This window comes from Dromiciops gliroides, chromosome 2 (genome assembly GCF_019393635.1).
Source record: "Dromiciops gliroides isolate mDroGli1 chromosome 2, mDroGli1.pri, whole genome shotgun sequence".
NCBI classification, from domain to species: Eukaryota; Metazoa; Chordata; class Mammalia; order Microbiotheria; family Microbiotheriidae; genus Dromiciops; species Dromiciops gliroides.
In genome coordinates this window covers 264,626,900-264,647,753 of record NC_057862.1, presented here as the reverse complement: position 1 = coordinate 264,647,753, position 20,854 = coordinate 264,626,900, and the positions used below count along the sequence as shown (strand labels likewise).

At 42.0% G+C, this 20,854-nt stretch overlaps 1 gene segment (V, D, J or C); it reads right to left on the bottom strand.

Annotated features, from left to right (window-relative positions):
* Nucleotides 1-2,973: 2,973 nt before the first annotated feature.
* LOC122738696 lies at nt 2,974-3,614 on the bottom strand. The segment is given in 2 exon segments: nt 2,974-3,440; nt 3,521-3,614. Coding segments are annotated over 2 exon segments (513 nt in total).
* Nucleotides 3,615-20,854: the final 17,240 nt, after the last annotated feature.

Here is a 20,854-nt window from a genome sequence, read left to right as displayed (position 1 = left end):
ATATAGTAAAAATGACCACTCTACCTAAATTAATTTACTTATTCAGTGCAATACCCATCAGACTACCTAAAATTATTTTATATAGCTAGAAAAAATAATAACAAAATTCATCTGGAAAAACAAAAAGTCAAGAATATCAAGGGAAATAATGAAAAAAAAATGCACAGGAAGGTGGGTTAGCTGTACCAAATCTGGAGCTTTACTATAAAGTGGCAGTCATCAAAACTATCTGATACTGACTAATAAATAGAGTGGAGGATCAATGGAATAGGTTAGGCACAGGAGACACAGTAGCAAATGACATTAGTAATGCAGTGTTTGATAAACCCAAAGACTCCAGCTTCTGGGATAGGAATTCAATATTTGACAAAAACTGCTGGGAAAACTGGAAGATAGTATGGCAGAAATTAGGTATAGACCAACATCTTACACCTTATACTAAAATAAGGTCAAAATGGATACATGATTTAGACATAAGAGGTGATACCATAGGTAAATTAGGAGAGGAAGGAATAGTCTACCTTTCAGATCTTTGGAAAGGAGAACAGTTTATGACCAAACAAGGGATAGAGAATATTATGAAATGCAAAATGGATGATTTTGATTACATCAAATTAAAAAGTTTTTGTACAAAAGGAAGAAATGCATCCAAAATTAGAAGGGAGGCAGAAAGCTGGGAAACAATTTTTATAGCCAGTACTTCTGAATCAGTTTCATTTGAATTGCCTTAGGAAGTTTCTGAAGATCACTTGGAAAGCTAAAGTACCAGAAACCGAGGTCCTTTTTTGAGCAGAATTGTCACACATTCAAATTCTACTTCAGAGACTGCAACTCTGATGGTCTGGCCACATTGTTTAAATGCCAAATAAAAGTCTGTCTAACAGACCATTTTATGGAGAACTCACGCAAAGTGTGATAAGTGCTTATACAAAGGTCAGAAGTTATATATTGAAGGAGAGTCTCAAGGTCACTCTGAAGAATTTTGGTATCAATTGTGAAACATGGGAAGCAGAAGCACAGCTTTCTGCTGGTAGTATAGGAGGTGGAGAACAATTCCTGAATGACCTTGGGGTCAGTAAGTGGAAGTTTGGGGATTTTAGATTTTTGGATTCTAGGTGTTTTAAACAAACAAAAGAAACCCAGTTGAAGTTGTTTTGTCCTTGTTGCATAATTTCTGTTTTAGAGAGGTTTGAGAGGTTGTGGGGAATGGAGAAAATGTTAAGTCTGCCATCTTGTTTTTCATGTGACCTAGAAATGCCATGCATCATTCTTGACCTAGTAAGACTATTTATGTTTTTTATTCCTAACTATAACTGTACAATCTTCATGCCTACCTCTTCTGCAATGCATCCATGTTTCCACTGAAGAAGGATATAACAGGGGTTCAAGCACCTAGGATGGATGCCGTGATATTTGTAAATTATATGTGTGTTCAGCACCTCAACTGTGAGAAAGTAATTATTAATAGTGGATTTCTTGGGGGGGACTCAGAGATCAATTTCTCAGTTCTTTCTCTGCCCTCCCACACTTCAAAAAGTCCAGTTCTCTTTGAGAAACTTCATCAAATCTCATTTGGGACAAACCCAATGGAACAAAAAAAAATGGAGGTAGATACTTTTGTCTAATTCAGTAAAGGATCAAACCACACCTAGATAATGGACTTTGCCTTGAGCAACTTCAGTAGGGGTCTTTGCATTCTTTTCCCTGATGTCATCTGTAGAGTTCATTTTAATGTGGACCACCCTCAGATCCTGTCAACCAATGGAATTGAATGATGTTAGCCAATTAGTTTTGATCAATGTATCAAAAAAGGATAAAAATCCTTGGAAGACACCAGGAGCATTCTTGGCTCTTGGTCCTCTTTGCTCTCTGCCTTGTAGGTCTTCTGAACTTTTCTTGGGTCTCTTTGAGACCACACACTGTCTCTCTATGAGACAGGATGGGTCTGCAGGGGCTTTTCTCCTGCTCGTTCTAACTGCCACGCTAAAGCTCTCTCCGTTTTTTCTACCATGGCCTGAGACCATGAGAAGTCAGGGAGACACGTGGTCAATCCTTTAAAACTAATAATAAGCTTACTGCCAAAACTGATAGCAATAGTAATTATTAAAAAAAACCACAACAATATATGCACACTCATAGCATAAGAGAAAAACATAAAGAACATAGTGAGGCGCAGCTAGGTAGTGCAGTGGATAGAGCACCGGCCCTGGATTCAGGGGGACCTGAGTTCAAATCCGACCTCAGACACTTAACACTTATTGGCTGTGTGACTCTAGGCAAGTCACTTAACCCCAATTGCCTCACCAAAAAACAAAACAAAACAAAACAAAACAAAAAACACTAGTTAGAGCACATTCCATGGTCCTAATTTCATACAATAAACTATGTTTTGATAGTCATCACTCTCAGTACTTTAACTCTCCAATGTGCTCCTTTATGATCCCTGTCAACTATCCCTTTGGCATCAATAATCCAATCTATTAGGGAACGATTCACCTGAATTCCTCTTGTGCCATGAAGCTGGGTGAGTTTTGACACTACTCATCTTTTCATATTTAATTTCATCTACTCCATTATCCCACAAGGAGTGTATTTTCTTGTTTTCTGATGAAATTTGGCTACCAAATCTATTAACTCTCCCAGTATATAGTTTTGAAGACCCATAATAACATATTATGTCAGGAGTAGTGGACATTGGTCATTCCCCACCATTCTCTGCTTTATCTGTCTTTTTTTAAACACCAGTCTAACTTGGTATGATGGCAAAGGTCCATGTCCTCTATCTCCCCCTCAGACTCAGACACTGCCTTCCATTCCTCATCTGAATCCATTTCCTTCAGGGCATTATTCCAATTCTTAGATTCTGCTAGAACCCTGACCTTAACTTTTGGAATTTGGTTCCCTTTAGTCCTCATAAAATGGCATACTAAGATGGAGCCATTTTTCTTTTGTCTTCCACTCTTTTCAGCAGGATTACCAGGAAATGAGATGAGAAAGTGAAGAAAGCACCAGGGAGATGTCTGAATAGCTGTCCACAAGAATGTGGGTCCAATGACTTAAGTAACAGATTTGGGCACCATGGCCTCTCTGGATGAGAAGGTTTATGTCTGGTATCATGCTCCTTTCTCTCACTGTGTCTCCTGCACAGTAATACATGGCTGTATCCTCAGTTTTAAGGGAATTCATTTGCAGGTGCAGCATGTTGTTGCTGTTGTCTCTGGAGATGGTGAATCGACCTTTCACAGAGTCTGCATAGTATGTACTGCCATCAGACCAAATGACTGACACCCATTCTAGCCCCTTCCCTGGAGCCTGGCGGACCCAGTGCATGCCATAGCTGCTAAAAGTGAATCCAGAAGCTTTGCAGGAAAGGCGAAGAGATGCTCCAGGCTGTTTCACATCACCCCCAGACTCTACCAGCTGAACATCACAATGGACACCTGAAAATAATCATTAAAGACAATAGTCACAGAAGTACTTCATTTCAAAGAATGTTTCCTTGGTTAAAAAACAAAACTACCTTGTAAAATAGTCAGAATGAAAATTGCATTCAGTCCTAATCCCATTGTTCAGGCTGTATAATGTCAGTCCTTAGGAGAGAAAGGAAAAACTCCTTTCCAGAGCTTCAGACACAGGTTTTTGCTGGTTTTCATCTCTAGAGGGAGGAGCCCAATTTGCATATCTTGCATATCTTTCTATGTTTAGTGTGCGGAAGAGCAACTATCTCCCACTGTGATGAGTCCCCTCCCTGAGCTGCAGAGAGAAGCTTCCCACAGAATTGGTTCTTTTTAGAACCTGGGCTAGGTTAGTGAAACTGAGAATCCGTATACTGAGTAAGGACTCAGTGTCTATCCTTCTCCATCACGCCAATCTACACTCAATACCAAGGGAATACTCAATAGTTTTCTATGTACCTGATATTTTCCTAGCTTTTCCCAATGACATTTCTAATTAGGAAGGCACCTTTGTCATTTTTGATCTTCAACAAAGATTAAATCTATCTTAGAAATCTTTTTTTAGGGAGGTGGTGAATTTCTGATGCTGTTCCTAGACACCTCATTTTTTGCTCATTCTTTTTGGAATTGAATTTCATGTGGATTATTTACCCTTATAATGGTCCCTTATAATCTGTTGGCATGAGAGAGGTGATTGTTAAATTTTCAGTGTGAGCACTTATACTTCAGAAGTCAGCACACACTAAAAATCAGTGCTTGATTTATAAAGTTTTCAAATTTTTTAAGACTTAACAAAGGGGTAAAGAAAATAATTAATAATGTAAATTAGAGGCAGCTAGGTGGCGCAGTAGATAGAGTGCTGGCCCTGGATTCAGGAGGACCTGAGTTCAAATCCGGCCTCAGACACTTAACACTTACTAGCTGTGTGACCCTGGGCAAGTCACTTAACCCCAATTGTCTCACTAAAAATAAAAAATAAAAATAATGTAAATTAAATTTAAAACTGTATCATGCATAAATTTTCTCCCCTGGAGAGCTTGTTGTTAAAAACTTACCAGCTCAACCGAAGCTCATATCCCTCTCAGAACTGGAGGAATTGAAGCACAAAATGGCCATGGCATATTAAAGCCCACTGAATCTCCTGGATCCTTCCCAAAACCCCATGCTCTGTTTCTCAGAAGGACTCATTGTGTGTGGTGAGACAGTGACACAATATCCTCTTGGGAATGTGTATTTTTTCTGGAGTATATGGGGACAGGTATAACCTGTATGGACTTCTTTACAGAGCAACCAAGTCTGCTGCCACATATACAGTTGGCATCAGGAGAGAGAATATTTTTCTGGCTTGTGTCCATTTTACATTAATTCTTTACTCACTAGAAAAAGGTAATTCTCTTAAGGGACCATAAAAATGCTGGCAAAAATACAAATTGTTCTCCAATCAGACTTTCAGACTGTGGAATTGTATATATTGTAAAGCCTGAACTGGGTCAGTTTGTCTGTTTTTTTTCCCCTGATACAGGACATTTATGATATGGGACAGCACGTGGGTCCTTAGGATTCCTCTGTAAAGAATTACATTCTTGTGCAAGTCCTATTTATGAATAAAAGAACAGGTTTATTGTGGTACAAGAGAAAGTGGCCTGGAGGAAGGTTTAAAACACTTTCCTCCCCGACTAGCCTGGGGAGTACCCTTTCACAGGGCTAAGATGTCTCTTATTGGGTGATGGATTGGAAGTAGTCTGGTGGTGGGTTGGGGTAGTTTGATGATGGGTCCTGGGCAATCTAGTGATGGGCATTAACTCCATCCTGGTGGGTCCAAGCAGTCTGCTGGTGGGTGGTTTCTTTGTCTCCTCCTGGTGCAGCCATGCCTAATAGGATCAAGGGGGTGAGGAGGACTGGAATGCAGGGTAGTGGTCCTGGAGCTAGCTCAGTCAGATCCCATGCTGCTTATCTTTTTGGGTGTGTCTGCCCTTTGGTTGAGCTCAAGGAGAAGTTTCCTTGATCTCAAGGGAAAACTCCTGGGGTTTCAAGGAAAAAGTTCCTTGATGTCTTCAGACAACTTCTGGGGTAACTGGGGCCCATAATACTCCCATAACATTCCTCACTTCTCTATATCTAAGGAAAATGGGTGACAGTCATTTTTCTGTAACTGCTTCAGGCTGATCATGGACGTAGAGCTGTCCCTGAATCATTGGGGGCATAGTAGAAGTCTTTAGGGGCCTGGTCCAGGGAATGAAGAAGCATGTAGGCATGAGTAGTGGCCGCCATGAAGTTGAAAGCCTTGAGTCTTCTTGAGACAAATTTTACCAAGAGGTTAAAAAAACGAGGGCCCAAAATCAAAAGAACAAGGACTAATATCACTATCAGAATAAAAGAGGTTAACCAAGAGAAGAGCCAAGAACCCCAGGAACCTGAGTGAGGAGTGAAAATCTGTTCACGAATGTCCTTCATCCAGTGAGAGATATCATGGAGATTCAGTACTCGGGTCTCAACTTTCCTTGAATTGTTATTATATATATATACACAAGATGTATTCTGAACCATACACCTCCACCTTCAGCTGCAAGGAGATAGTCTAAGGCTATTCTGTTGTCTAATACTACTTTGGCTAGGGTATCAAGAGATTCTTGTAAATCTTCTAGCCCAGCTGCTGTTTCATTAGAGAGCCTCTCAATAGCCAGAGTAAGATTAGTTAGTATAGCATCCTGTTCAATATATCTTATAAAATGGATAGTAAGAGGTGCTACCTTCTTAACCCACCAGTGAAAATTATCCCAAGAGCCCTGTTTAGTTCTTGAGAGTTGATTAGCTGGAAGGGTTGAGGAATTGTGGAAAACCTTTACTCCAGGGTCCAAAAATCCTATTGTACATTGCCCATAGTGTTTATAGGGGCTAAGACATGAAGTTGTCATGACTTTCTAGAGGTATTCTTCAGAAGTTAGGCCTGTAACAAAGATAGGCAAATTCTGGTGTCCACAGACAAAGACATACCCCCGAGGGGCACACTGGGAGGCCTTGGTGTTGCTGAGCAATGTCTCAATCTGCTTACCCCATTTTGAGGTTGTATTGCATGAGGGTATAATGCTAGGCCACATCTGACTGTTCTTAAGGGTCTTTAATATAGCCCAAGAAGCTGGAGGCCGAGAGGGTTGCTAAAGGGCAGAATAGTCTTTAAAACTGTCACCTGGAGTCAGGACAGTGTAATCGGGTTGCCAGTATGTGCACCTGGATAAGTAAAATGGGCCCTCTGTATTATTGGAAGGGACGGGTGATCTTGTACAATTTATGCACAAGGCATGTGTGAGGTTAAATGGAAAGGAGATGTCTTTCCAGTTAACCTCGAGACAGGTAAGCTGGTAGGGTTACTTTTCCTCCCTTAATAAACATTGTCCCTGTGTACTGTTTCCTGGGATAGGTAGTATTGATGAAAGGTTTTCCAGCAGTGAAACATGGAATGCCCTTAAAGGTCTCTCACAGTGGTGTTGCAAATATAGGGAGGGTTGCATAGTGAGGGGATGTGAAAGGAGGAAGCATAGAAGTAGAGAAATTAGCACCATGAACCATGGGAAGGGAACCATCACTATACTGGGGGTGTCTCTTACACACCCAGGAATCTGATGGTCCAGCCCTGGCAACTGCATCACCTAGTTGGACTATTGCATTATCTTGCCAGGTGCCAGGGCTAATAAGTGAGGAAGGGTAGAAGGGCAAAAGAGCAAAGAGCACAAGTAAGGAGAGTAACATAATGGAGGGAGCAGGGTAATGAATTATGATTAATACTAAAGGAAGAATAGTGAAAGTTATCAGACCAGTTGTAGACCATCACCAGGATCAGCTCTTTCTCTTAAACAGAAACTTCAGGTCTTCTACTGGCTCACATGAATAATCAGCAGTGTCTTCTGTATCAGGTACTATAGGGACAAAAGGTTTGATCAGAGAGAGTGTTGCCCCTCCAGTTTTACTGCTGTAAGGGTTGATAGGATTACCTGATAAGACCCTTCCCAGCAGGGGTTAATTGGTCTGAGGCCCTGCCTGTGTCCCAGACTTTAAGGAAAACTAATTCTCCAGGTTGGGCCAGGTGTTGAATGCCCATGTCATCCTGAGTCGAAGGCTTAGGTAGTATTTGGTCTATGTATTCTCAGATGGCCTGATGCACAGACCCAAGCTGTCTGGAGAAACTGGTAATGGCATGGGTGTCTGGATCAAGGAGGGGGATCCATTTATTTTTTTTATAAAAGTATTTTGGTTTTTTCCAGTTACATATAAAGATAGTTCTCAACTTTTGTTTATACAAACTTTCCAATTTCAGATTTTTCTCCCTCCCTCCCTCCCCTCCCTTCCCCCTCCCCTAGGCAGCAGGTAATCTGATATACGTTGTATATATACACATACATACATACATATATATAATAACATTAAACATATTTCTGCATTAGTCATGTTATAAGAGAAGAATCAGAGCAATGAGGAAAAACCTCAAAATAGAAAAACAACAGCACCAAAAACAAAAGAAATAGAATGGTTCAATCAGTATCTATACTCCACAGTTTGTTTGTTTTTTTTCCTGGATTTGGAGATCCTCTTCCATCATGAGTCCCCTGGAACTCTTCTGTACCATTGCATTGGTGAGAAGAATCTAGTCCATCACAGTAGATCAACACACAATGTCGATGATACTGTGTACAATATTCTTCTGGTTCTGCTCATCTCACTCATCATCAGCCCATGTAAGACCCTCCAGGTTTCTCTGAATTCCTCCTGCTCATCATTTCTTACAGCACAATAGTATTCCATTTCATTCATATACCACAACTTGTCCAGCCATTCCCCAATTGATGGACATCTGGAGGGGATCCATTTTAAGAAATGGTCAGCCATACATGCATTCAAAAGGGCTTAAACATAGTTTAGCCCTAGAAGCCATCCATATTTGAATCAGAGCAATGGGGAGTGCCTGGACCAGTCTAGTTTTGCTTCTGTACAGATCTTAGTAAGGGTTCTTTTTAGGGTCTGGTTCATGTGTTCTACTTTTCCTGAGGACTGGGGGTGCCAGGCAGCGTGGAAGTGATGAGTAATGTCCAATGTCTTTGTTATGAGTAGGGTAACCTGAGAAGTAAAGGCTGTGCCATTATCACTCTTAAGAGATTTGGGGAGACCAAATCGGGGAATAATTTCATTTAGGAGGGCTTTGGCTGCCTCAGAGGCTTTCTCGGATCTGCTAGGGAAAGCCTCCAACCAGCCAGTGAAAGTATCAACAAAAACCAGAAGGACCCTGTACTTCTGACATGTGGGTAGATGAATGAAATCAATCTTCCAGCCTTCTCCAGGGAGGTCCCCACTGTGCTGGATTGGTTTCAGAAGAGAGGGAGGTTTTAAGGTTTCACCTGTATTAGTCTGGGCACATAGGGAACATCTGTGACAAATTTCCCCCACAGTTTTGGTAATGCCCTTCCTGGTGGACAGGGTTTTAATCAGGGTAATTAATGACTCCCTTCCTGAATGCGTGGTCTGGTGCAGGCCTGAAGCTAACTTCCAGACCATATTGCCTGGAAGGAGAAGCTGCACGGTGGAGGACCTATACAAGGCAGTGGTTTCTAGGGTAAAAGCTTGGCCTGTAACAGAGCTTATTTCCTCTTGTGTATAAGAGGGAGAAACTCCTGGGGGAATAGAGGATGGTGAGGGATCAAGGCAAGGGCATGGCACCCTCTGGCTGGCTTTTGCAGCAAGGTCTGCTCTCCTGTTCCTCACAGCCACCTCATGAGGGAGAGTTACTGCCTCAATAAGGTGCATGATTTCTGACCCATGTTTGATGGGGGAGTTCTTGGAGGTTAATAATCCCTGTTCTTTCCAGATGGCACCATGAGCATGGAGAACATGGAACACATATTTGGAATCTTTGTAGATGTTGGCTGACCTGTCCTTCATAAGGGCAATGAGTTCTGCTTTCTGAAAAGTCAGGGGAGGGAGGTTCTGGGTCTCAATGGTGTCAGTCAGGGAGACCACAGAATACCTAGCCCTCCTCTCCCCATGCCACATCTCAAACTGTATTATAAAGCGGATCTAAAAAATTGATTACTGGCTAAGAAAAATAAGGATGGATCGGTGTAATAAATTTAGGTACACAATAGGCAATAATAAATGATTGCAATCATCTAAGGTTTAAGAAACCCAAAGACCCAAATTTTGGGGACAAGAACTCACCATTTGATAAAAATTCCTGGGAAACTGAGAAAGAGTATGGCAGAAACTTGATGTAGACCAACATCTTGTACTGTATACCAAGCAAAGTTCAAAATGGATACATAATTTAGACATAAATGGCGATTTCATAAAGAAATTACTTACCTTAAAAACTGCTTACCTATCTAATCCATGTACAAAACATATAACCTATTAAAAGAACATATCTTCTCCCCGTGCCTATGGGAATCAAAAACAGGAAAGATTCTCAGGGACACAAAGGAGATAGCAGCTAGCTAGCTAGCTAGCTACGTATGTACATACATACATACATACATACATTCATTCATTCATGAAAGAGAGGTGGATGGATGGATGGATGGATGTGTTGTGGGGAAAATAGGGTAGGGGGTTTGGGATAGGGGTAAGGGTTTGGGGTCCTTAGGAATTCCTCTCTAAAGAATTACACCCTTGGGGCAGAGCCAAGATGGCGGAGAGGAAACAGCAAGCTGCCTGAGCTCTCCTTCTGTTTCCTCGAAAAGAACATTAAATCAAGCCTCTGGACAGATTATGAAACTACAGAACCTGCAAAGAGACAGAGACACACAGTCTTCCAACCAGAGATAATTTAAAAGACTTCAGGAAAAGGTCGGTCCGACTCGGGCAAAAGGGAGGCCCAGCGCAGGGCAGCAGCCCAGCACCGAGGGGGTTGGGGCAAGTCAGCAGGAGCTGCGGGCCACAGCCAAACAACTGAGGCCCCTGGAACCTGGCTCAAAAATCTGGTGGCCAAGAAGGACAGTGGAAAAACCTACCTGCACCATCAGAGAGGGCAAGTTGCCAGCTAGAGGGCCACAAACAGGACAGATGGGATCAGGCGCCTGACCGAGCACACTGACAGGAAGTGCAGGGAGGCGAACTACACACACTATAAAGGCCTCAGAATAAAAAGCCAGCACCTATACCCCTGCACAAGAAGCCCAAAACAGGGACCCTGGTACCCCCAGAGCAGACCTCAACTTAAAAAATAAATAAATAAGCTGCAATAATGTGTAAGAAGCAAAAAAGAGCCCTCTCCATTGAGAGCTTCTGTATCAATAGGGAAGAAGCCAACACAAACTCAGATGAGGACAATACCCTCAAATTGCCTACATGTGAAGCCTCATGAGGGAAGATGAATTGGTCTCAAGAACAAAAAGCCTTCCTGGAAGAGCTCAAAAAGGATTTAAAAAATCAATTGAGGGGCAGCTAGGTGGCACAGTGGATAGAGCACCTGCCCTGGATTCAGGAGTACCTGAGTTCAGGTCTGGCCTCAGACACTTAACACTTACTATCTGTGTGACTCTGGGCAGGTCACTTGGCCCCAATTGCCTCACCAAAAAAAAAAAATCAATTGAGAGAGGTAGAAGAAAAAATGGGGAGAGAAATGAAAGCAAAACAAGAAAACTATGAAAAAGAATCAGCAGCTGGGAAAAGGAAGCACAAAGATTGACTGCAGAAAACAATTCCTTAAAAATTTCATCTGGCCAAATGGAAAAAAAAGTGCATAATTTCACTGAAGAAAACAATGCCTTAAAAATTCATTTGGCCAAATAGAAAAAAAGGTGCATAATCTCATTGAAGAAAACAATGCCTTAAAAAATTCATTTGGCCAAATGAGTATTATCTTCCCGTGTGGGGATATAAACAGTTTAACCTAATTGAGTAACCTTCTTTTCCCTCTGTTTACCTTTTAAAACTTCTCTTGGGTCTTGTATGTTAAGATCAAATTTTCTATTCAGTTCTGGTCTTTTCATCAGGAATGATTGAAAGTCCCCAATGTCATTAAATGTCCATCTTTTCCCCTGAAAGAGAATACTCAGTTTTGCTGGGTAATACATTCTTGGCTGCAATCCAAGCTCCTTTGCCTTCCAGAATATCATATTCCAAGCCTTGCGGTTCTTTAATGTTGAAGCTTCCAGGTCCTGAATTCATCAATAAAACTAAGAGCTGGTTTTATGAAAAAAAAAACAATAAAATAGATAAAATATTGGTTAATTTGATTTAAAAAAAGAAAGAAGAAAACCAAATTACCAGTATCAAAAATGAAAAGGGTGATGTTACCACCAATGTAGTGGAAATTAAATCAATAATTAGGAATTATTTTGCCCAACTATATGCCAATAAATTTGACAATCTAAATAAAATGAATGGATATATACAAAAATACAAACTGCCCAGGTTAACTGAAGAGGAAATAAAATCCTTAAATAAACCCATATTAGAAAAAGAAATTGAACAAACTATTAATGAACTCCCTAAGAAAAAATCCCCAGGACCAGATGGGTTTACAGGTGAATTTTACCAAACATTTAAAGAACAATTAATTCCAATATTATACAAATTATTTCAAAAAATAGGTGAAGAAGGAGTTCAACCAAATTTATTTTTTATGATACAAATATAGTGGTGATACCAAAATCAGGCAAAGCAAAAACAGAGAAATAAAATAATAGATCAATTTGCCTAATGAATATTGATGCTACAATCTTAAATAAGATATTAGCAAGGAGATTACAACAAGTGATCACCAGGAAAATACACTATGACCAGGTGGGATTTATACCAGGAATGCAGGGCTGGTCCAACATTAGGAAAACTATTAACATAATCAACCACATCAATAAGAAAACTAACCAAAATCATATGATTATCTCAATAGATGCAGAGAAAGCTTTTGACAAAATACAGCACCCATTCCTAATAAAAACACTAGAGAGTAAAGGAATAGGTGGAGCTTTCCTTAAAATAATAAACAGTATCTACCTAAAACCATCAGCAAGTATTATATGCAATGGAGATAAATTAGAGGCCTTACCAATAAGATCAGGCACAGTGGATAGAGAACCAGCCCTGGAGTCAGGAGTACCTGAGTTCAAATCCGACCTCAGACACTTAACACACACTTACTAGCTGTGTGACCCTTGGCAAGTCACTTAACCCCAATTGTGTCACTAAAAAAAAATAAAAATAAAAAAATAAACAGCAAAAAACAAACAAACAAAAAAAAGATAATAGTTTATTTAGGGCTGGGGAAGGGAAACCAAGAGAGAAATCCTTGGACTTCTTCTCATGGGGAAAAGGCATGGCACAGAGCATTGCTCTGAGATACCAATCTCTTCGAGTAGGAGACAGGCAGATACTTTTATAGAGGACTGATGGGGGTGATCATCTGACTGCGGAAAGTTCCCTTAATGAGGGAGGACTATCCCCCACTGATGGTGGCTGGAGGAGTTAGGTGAGGGGTGGCTTCAGATCTGTGGAGCCATCTCTCTGCTCCTCAGGCCACAAAGGCAGAAGCCACACCTAATCTTATCTCCTCAGGGTTGAGGGAGACTAGAATGAAGGGTGGAGGTCCTGAAGCTAGCTCAGTCATATTTGGTTCCACTTATCTCTTTCTTTAGGTGTGTCTGTCCTTTGGTGTAGCTTCTCAAAGAGAAGGTTCCTTGATGTGTTCTGGGCCCACTCTGACAGGTCCTGGAAAGGACAGCTGGGGGGGTTTGTTTTCAAATCCTGTACCACATGATTGCAAGTGCTAGAAGAATTCAAGTCTGACCCACAACACTGATGGCCACAGTGGGGTCACTCCTTTTTCACTCCTTTTTGAGTTTAGTCTTGATTCTGCCAGTCCAGAAGCTAAAGGCCCTGAGTGGCACTTTGCCTTTTTCTTTCTCCTTTTTCAATGGCATTTTGAATCTTAAGTGAGAATCTGAATCTGAACCCTCTTCCCTTTAAAAAAAAAAAAGGGAAGAAAGTAGGATTTTTTGATAGGACATTTTGTCCCTCAGAAAAAGGTCTAAATATTTTTAAGGAAAAAAAGAGACCAATTAATCTGGCTCAAATTAATAGGTCTTTAAGGATAGAGGAAGACTTAATTTGTGCATGCTAAATTATCTTAAGAATCTTTACCATTATCGTTTTTGTGTCTGTCCTTGTAGAATGCTATTTGTGTTAAAATGTTCTATATGTGTATTTGTGTCCCTTGCTATTCAAGCTAAATCCTTTATCTTGCACTCAGTTAGCAATCCTCTTTGCCACTCAAAGTAGAATTGTCAGAAAGGTAATTTACACAGAGAGGCAGTTAGAGTGATTTTATTTTTTTATTTTATTTTTACCCATTTTTAAGAAATTTGTTCACACTTTAGTTGAGAATTGGTCTCCAATATTACATAGCTTAAATCCAGATTTTACGAACCCCCAAATCAAGGTTAATCAGGTTCTTTTTAAATTTGGGGAACTATCTGGCTTCTTAAGTCACCAGTGTTTATCACAAATGAGTTTATTGATAATAATGGTCTGATATTGAAAAGCTAATAGATGGGCTTCAGATAAATTGAGAATTTTACTATTTGGGAATATTTCCAGTTGTAACTGAATTAATTTGTCCTATTTTAAGTGAACTATATCTTCTAATATGATCTTGGGGTTTAAAGTCATGGTTTATTTTGAAATTTGCATTAAGATAAAGTGTTTAAAAAGTTGGATCTGGAAATTTGTTAATTGCATGATCTTAAAGCAAGTTACTTTAGTTTATCAATCTGTAATGTGGATATGATGTAGGAGGTGAAAAAAGGTTTAATAGAAAAACCTAAGACCCAAGCTCTAATACAGATATTAGCTCTAAAAGGGAGTCAGATCCCAGTTAATGGATAACTTATGTTAGGTTCTCGTACCCATAGTGATCAACATCCATAACAGAACAGAGCGGGTCAGGTCAAAATAACAATAAAGGAAAAAGACAACCTACAGAAATTCTAATGATTATATTTTGAAACTAGCCATGGGAATTAGAAAGAGACATGCGCAGAAAAGGCCAAATTTGTCCCCAGATTCACCTTATGACATGTAAACCTCAAAACACACCTCCACTGAAAAAGGTACCCGCCTGGGGGTTGGCTTAAGACCCCCAGGAACTCCAAATTAGGATAAGCCCTCCCCTGAAACACCCCTAGGTGGAGAATATTATAATGAGAAGGACAGGCCCTCCCCTCTACCTCCCCAAGGTGGAGATTATTATAATGAGACTGATAATCAATTTATCCATAATATAAATATAACTGTTTTTCCTTTTGATATAGTGGAAAATGGGGTACGGGTTGGTGGGAGGGGTTCTTGGGAATTCCTCTTTAAAGAATTACACCCTCTTGCACACAAAACTTAGTTAGAACAAGGTGATAGTTTATTTAGGAGCAAGGGAAGGGAAGGGTGGGGGGAGGGAAACCATGAAAGAAATCCTTAGACTTTTCATGGGGAGATTTGGCATAAAGCACATGGCTCAGAGGTACCAAATCTCCTCGAACAGGAGACCGGAAGGTACTTTTATAGAGGACTGATGGGGGTGGACCATCTGCCCATGAAAAGTTCCTTTAGTGAGAGAGGACCATCCCCCACTGGTGGTAGCTGGGGGAATTGGGTGAGCAGTGGAGGACCATCCCCCACTGGTAGTGACTAAAGGAATTGGGTGAGGGGTGGCTACGGATCCCTCTTCAGGACACAAAGGCCGAAGCCACACCCAAACTTATCTCCCCAGGATAAGGGAGACCGGAATGAAGGGTAGGAATCCCAAGCTAGCTCAGTCCGATTTGGTTCCTCTAGGCCTTATCGGTCCTCTGGTTTAGTTTCTCAAGGAGAAGATTCCTCGGTGTGCCCCAGAGAAATTCTGGGGTGCTCTGCGCCCCATGACATTCCCCACTTCTCTATATATAAGGAAAGGGGACGAAGATTCTTCTGAAACTGCTTCATGCTGACCGGGGGTCGAAGAAATCACGGCGCAAGGGAGGGGGAGGGGAGAGAAGTGGAGAAGGCCTGGAGTGCGTGGAGTTGTGTGGGGCCCAGAGAGTCCAGAGGCAACACATAGGCACAGTGTCACGAATCCTTGAGCCTAGACGGAACAGACTTAAACAAAAAATTAAAACTGACCAGAGCAAAAGGAAAAGGGACTTTATCAGATCAGGAGTCAAGTGGGACCTTTTTGCAGGACAGGGTGTGGCCTGCTTTACAGGAGGGAGTTCAAGCCTAATTCTGTGATAGGCAGTGTCTGTCTACATTAAGGGTCCTTTTATCCCATCCCCACTTTGTGCCTTGATTGTATGCTAGGACCTGAACCAGAGAGTAAGACAGAGGTCGCCCCAAAACCATTCCTAGGCTTGCCTCCTATATCCAGCTTGGCCATAGGCCTGACACGATGCTGGTCAGGAGAGCAAGCTGCAGAGCCCTGGATTTTTGCTAAGCCGATCTCTCGGGTGCTGCCCTGGGGACAAAGAGGTAGGAGAGCTGACCTCACCTTCGTGCGGCGTCCCCCACTTCTGTGTTCCGGTTTACTGCAGCTGCCAGAATCTCGGCCAGCCAGAGTTCTGCTGGTAGCAGATGTGGTGATGGCTGCTGCTATTATATGAGCTTGGTCTATGGAGCGGGCACGAGCCATCTTTTCTCTCTCTTTGGCTACGGCAAGGTCCCTGTTATTAAAAATCTTAAAAGCAATGTCAAGGAGTTGTGAGGATGGGATCCGGGGACTCCAGTCTAACTTCTGGAGCTCTCTCCTAATGTCAGGAGCAGACTGGCTGATAAAATGAATATTGAGGACAGTAATTCCTACATCTCTTTGGGGGTCTAGGTTAGTATATTTCTTCAGAGAGTCTGCTAAGCGGCTCATGAAGACAGCAGGATTTTCATCAGACCCCTGTGTTATCTCCCTCACCTTTCCATAATTGACCTGTTTCTTAACCCCCCTTCTCATTCCCTCAACTAGGCAGGTGATCATGTGATTTCTACGAGCTCTGTCTTCCCTGTTATCATAGTTCCATCTCGGTTCTATGACCGGGACAGCTGTAAAACCAGGGACCCCAACCCAATTTCCAACCTGCGAGTGTTCATCCCCAACTTGTACCGCCAGGTCCCAAATCTGTTTTTTCTCATCAGGGGTACAACAGCTGGCAAGAATAATTTGCAAATCAGTCCAGGAAAGGTCGAACTCCAGTGTCACAGACTTAAAGCCATCTATGAACTTTGTGGGGTTCTCTGAGTAGCTCCCCAATTTCTCTTTAATCTGAGATAACCTGCTTATAGAAAAAGGGGCATGCCTTACTGTTGTGCCCTTCCCAATGGGAAATTCCCTTAATGGAAGCAGGGAAGTAGTGGGAGACGCTGGTAAGGACCTGGGTTGGGGAGATAGCTCAGGTGGAGACAGAGGATTGGGCGCAGGGCCCAGTGGGGGAGGGGTGACAGCCTTTGGCTGTGGAGTAGGTGGGGGAGGGGAAACAGTCTTTGGCTGCAGCATGGGTGGAGATGGGGAAAGGGAGATAGCCGTAGGTAACTGCAGATTAGGTAAAGCAGATGGGGTTGGCTGAATGGAAAAAACAGGAGAAATGGGAACATATTGGAGTTCCCCCCCGATTGTAAATGGGGTAGAGCAGGATAGAAGGAGACTGATATCCACTCCCCGTGTGGCACAGGGAATTGGTTCTGAGATCAGCCGGTGGGCAAGGAGAGGTCTCAGTCATAGAGTGATATGACTGTGGTTGACCCATAGGTATGGAAGCAGGCGAAGAAGGAGTGGAACGAGAAACAGGTAGGGAATGAGTTTGAGGAGGAGGGGAGGCTGAGGTCTCAGAGTAGGTGCCCAAAGAGTTAGCGAATTGCTTGGGCTTGTGGTGATTCTCAACCGGCAAGGGGACCTCATCCTTTCCCTTTGACTTCTGGCTCAAACTCATAAAAGCCGATATGTATGGAATCTCTGTCCATCTCCCTTCACGCTTGCAAAACCTGTCCAATTGCAAGATGGTATTATAATTAAGGGTGCCGTGTACAGGCCAATTTCCTTCACTTCCTAGAGGATAATGTGGCCATAAATTGTTACAAAAATGTATCATGCACCTCTTTCTCAGGTTTTTAAGTTCCAATTTAGTCCAACCTCTTAGAATGCACCCCAGAGGTGAATTTTTCGGAACACTCCCTTTCTGTCCCATAACTACTGTCTAAGGAGAATAGTCTGAACCAAGAGCAGAGAGCTGGTAAGGGATAGACACATAAGCATAAATGTTCTTACCCAGAAACGTGTAGTCTGAGGGTCCTAGCGTGGTTCGGACATCTAGGAGTCCCAGGCTGCTCTCTGCTGTCGTACAGACGCCAACCGTCTCTACCTCTCTGTGACTCAAACGGGAGGTTGAGTCCGGTGGGAGAGGGAGAAGAGAAACCCAGAAGGTAGGGTCTTACCTCCAGGTTTTGTGCCAAGCGTGGTCCAGACGTCTTTTTGAGCTTTCAGCGAGGGAGGGAGACTCAGGCTGCCCTCCACTGTCGCGTGCGAAAGCTGACCCTCTCTCTACCTCTCTGTGACTCAAACGGGAGGTTGAGTCAGGCGGGAGAGGGAGAAAGGAAACCCAGAAGGGAGGTTCCCACCCCCCAGTTTTGTGTGCTAAGAGGAAAGAGGAAAATCCCACGTCCCTACAACGTTCGGGCGCCAGATGATATAGTGGAAAATGGGGTACGGGTTGGTGGGAGGGGTTCTTGGGAATTCCTCTTTAAAGAATTACACCCTCTTGCACACAAAACTTAGTTAGAACAAGGTGATAGTTTATTTAGGAGCAAGGGAAGGGAAGGGTGGGGGGAGGGAAACCATGAAAGAAATCCTTAGACTTTTCATGGGGAGATTTGGCATAAAGCACATGGCTCAGAGGTACCAAATCTCCTCGAACAGGAGACCGGAAGGTACTTTTATAGAGGACTGATGGGGGTGGACCATCTGCCCATGAAAAGTTCCTTTAGTGAGAGAGGACCATCCCCCACTGGTGGTAGCTGGGGGAATTGGGTGAGCAGTGGAGGACCATCCCCCACTGGTAGTGACTAAAGGAATTGGGTGAGGGGTGGCTACGGATCCCTCTTCAGGACACAAAGGCCGAAGCCACACCCAAACTTATCTCCCCAGGATAAGGGAGACCGGAATGAAGGGTAGGAATCCCAAGCTAGCTCAGTCCGATTTGGTTCCTCTAGGCCTTATCGGTCCTCTGGTTTAGTTTCTCAAGGAGAAGATTCCTCGGTGTGCCCCAGAGAAATTCTGGGGTGCTCTGCGCCCCATGACACTTTCCTTATTTGAGAGATACCTTTCCAATATTCTGATTCTCTCCCTGTGGTCACCCACAGCATTGCAATAAAACTTGGGAAACTGAATCACTGAGTCTTGTAATTCTTTTGGGACAATCAATTTGACCCCTAATTCCATCCCACATCAGAGTATTCTTTTGGGCTTATAAATTGTTGTAAGTACAACTGTTAAAAGAATGTCAAATATTTGAAATTTTGTTTAGAAATGCAGTATTACTGTGAATTCACAAAGGAGGTGATCTCAAAGTCTGGGTTCAAGTTTTCCCTCTGGGATACTCCCTATCTAAGTATAATAAATGTTTGACTCTAGGAAAAATAAGAACACATTTAAAAATTCCTGAAAACTGGAGGTTTCCCTAATATGCCAGAAAAACTTCTTCCATTTAGCAGTGGTGCTGTTTCATAGCTTTTCTCAATAACTGTTAAGCAATTACTATTGAAATAATTACGTGCATTAATAATGTTATGGTAAGGGGGCAGCTAGGTGGCACAGTGGATAAAGCACTGGCCCTGGATTCAGGAGTACCTGAGTTCAAATCTGGCCTCAGACACTTGACAATTACTAGCTGTGTGATCCTGGGCAATTCACTTAACCCCCATAGCCCCGAAAAAGAAAATAATAATGGTATGGTAGTTAAAAACAACTTTGTTAAACTTTTACTGTTTTCTTTCTTCAAGCTTCACAGGTATTTCAAGTTTTCATACCCCTAGCAATTTAAATATTATGATGGCTTTGTATGTTTAATAACTTTTAATCGATAGATGTTTGAGTAAGTTTTATTTCAAAATAGTATATTCAACTGGAATCTGTTTTACTCTCTGGTTTTTATTAAAACATTTATGCTATTTTAACCTTTTTCTTTCTCTGAATCCTTGATTTCAATGCCAGGATTACAAACTTCGATAGCATTCATCTACTTTTTAAATGTTGTCCTAACTATTAATGGCATTTTTAGACAAAAAGTGTGAATTATCAGAGCTAACCTTAATGAGGTATCGTCTATTTTTTTTTTTTGCTGAAAAATGTGATTACTGTTACAATTAATTTGTAATGAAAATGTAAAAAGATGCGCCTCCCCACCTTCTAGGCCGTGACTTTCACCAGATATATAGAACTCTAATTCTTTTCCCATAATGATATCCAGCTCTCCCTCTTTCTGAAAAGCTCTCTCCTTTCCCCCATGCCCTGACAGCTCCAGTCTTAATCTGCTCATCCCCACCCCTGGAAGAAGTCCCATCCTCCCATCCTCCCCATGGGCATTAACTCTTCTGAAGTTGGAAAGGTTCTTAGTGCCTCTCCAATCCAGATTCAGTTGGATCCCTCTAAACCTCTTCCTTGAATCTCACTCTATCCCCTTTCCAGAGGCAATTAGGAGCATTAGGCTTCTTAAAGAATACCTATCCTCTGGTCTTTTAGTTCCCTGCACAAGGTTCTGATTCTTTCTCTTTGTTGAGCTCATTCGTGTGACTGCTTGTCCAAGACCTGAGAAGTGAATGCTCCTGTGATTCTTGTCGTCAGGTTTTAAGTTTTTAGGACATCTGATATTAGCCAATGGTCTCTCTTGAAGGATTAGAGATCTCTCAACTATCCAAAACTGAGGTAGAAAATCCAGATCATTTCTGGTATATTGAAGGTTCCTGCCTCACCATCACAGAAGACGTCATTGACCCCTTCCTTTGACTCTTCAGCACAACAGGCTGAATTTGAAGCTCTGACTCGAGCTTGTAAATTAGCAAAAGAAAAACTAGTAAATATTTTTACACAGATAGCTAGTAATGTGTTGGGGATTTGGGGATCTTATGGAAACATAAAGGATTCCTGATGTCCTCTGGCAGTCCTACATATCTAGAGATTGCTTGACTCCCTTTTATTGCTAGCAGCAGTGATTGTTAAAATGTCAGGACACTCCCATGAAGATTCTCCCCATGACTGGGTTAATGCCCTTGCTGACCTGCATGCCAAGCAAGCTGCTCAGAAAACCCCACTCCCTATTAGTCTGTCTTCCATTACATCCCCTTGATAAGGGGAAACTGATAGGAGAAAGCACGTGGGTCCTTAAGATTCCTCTGTAAAGAATTACACT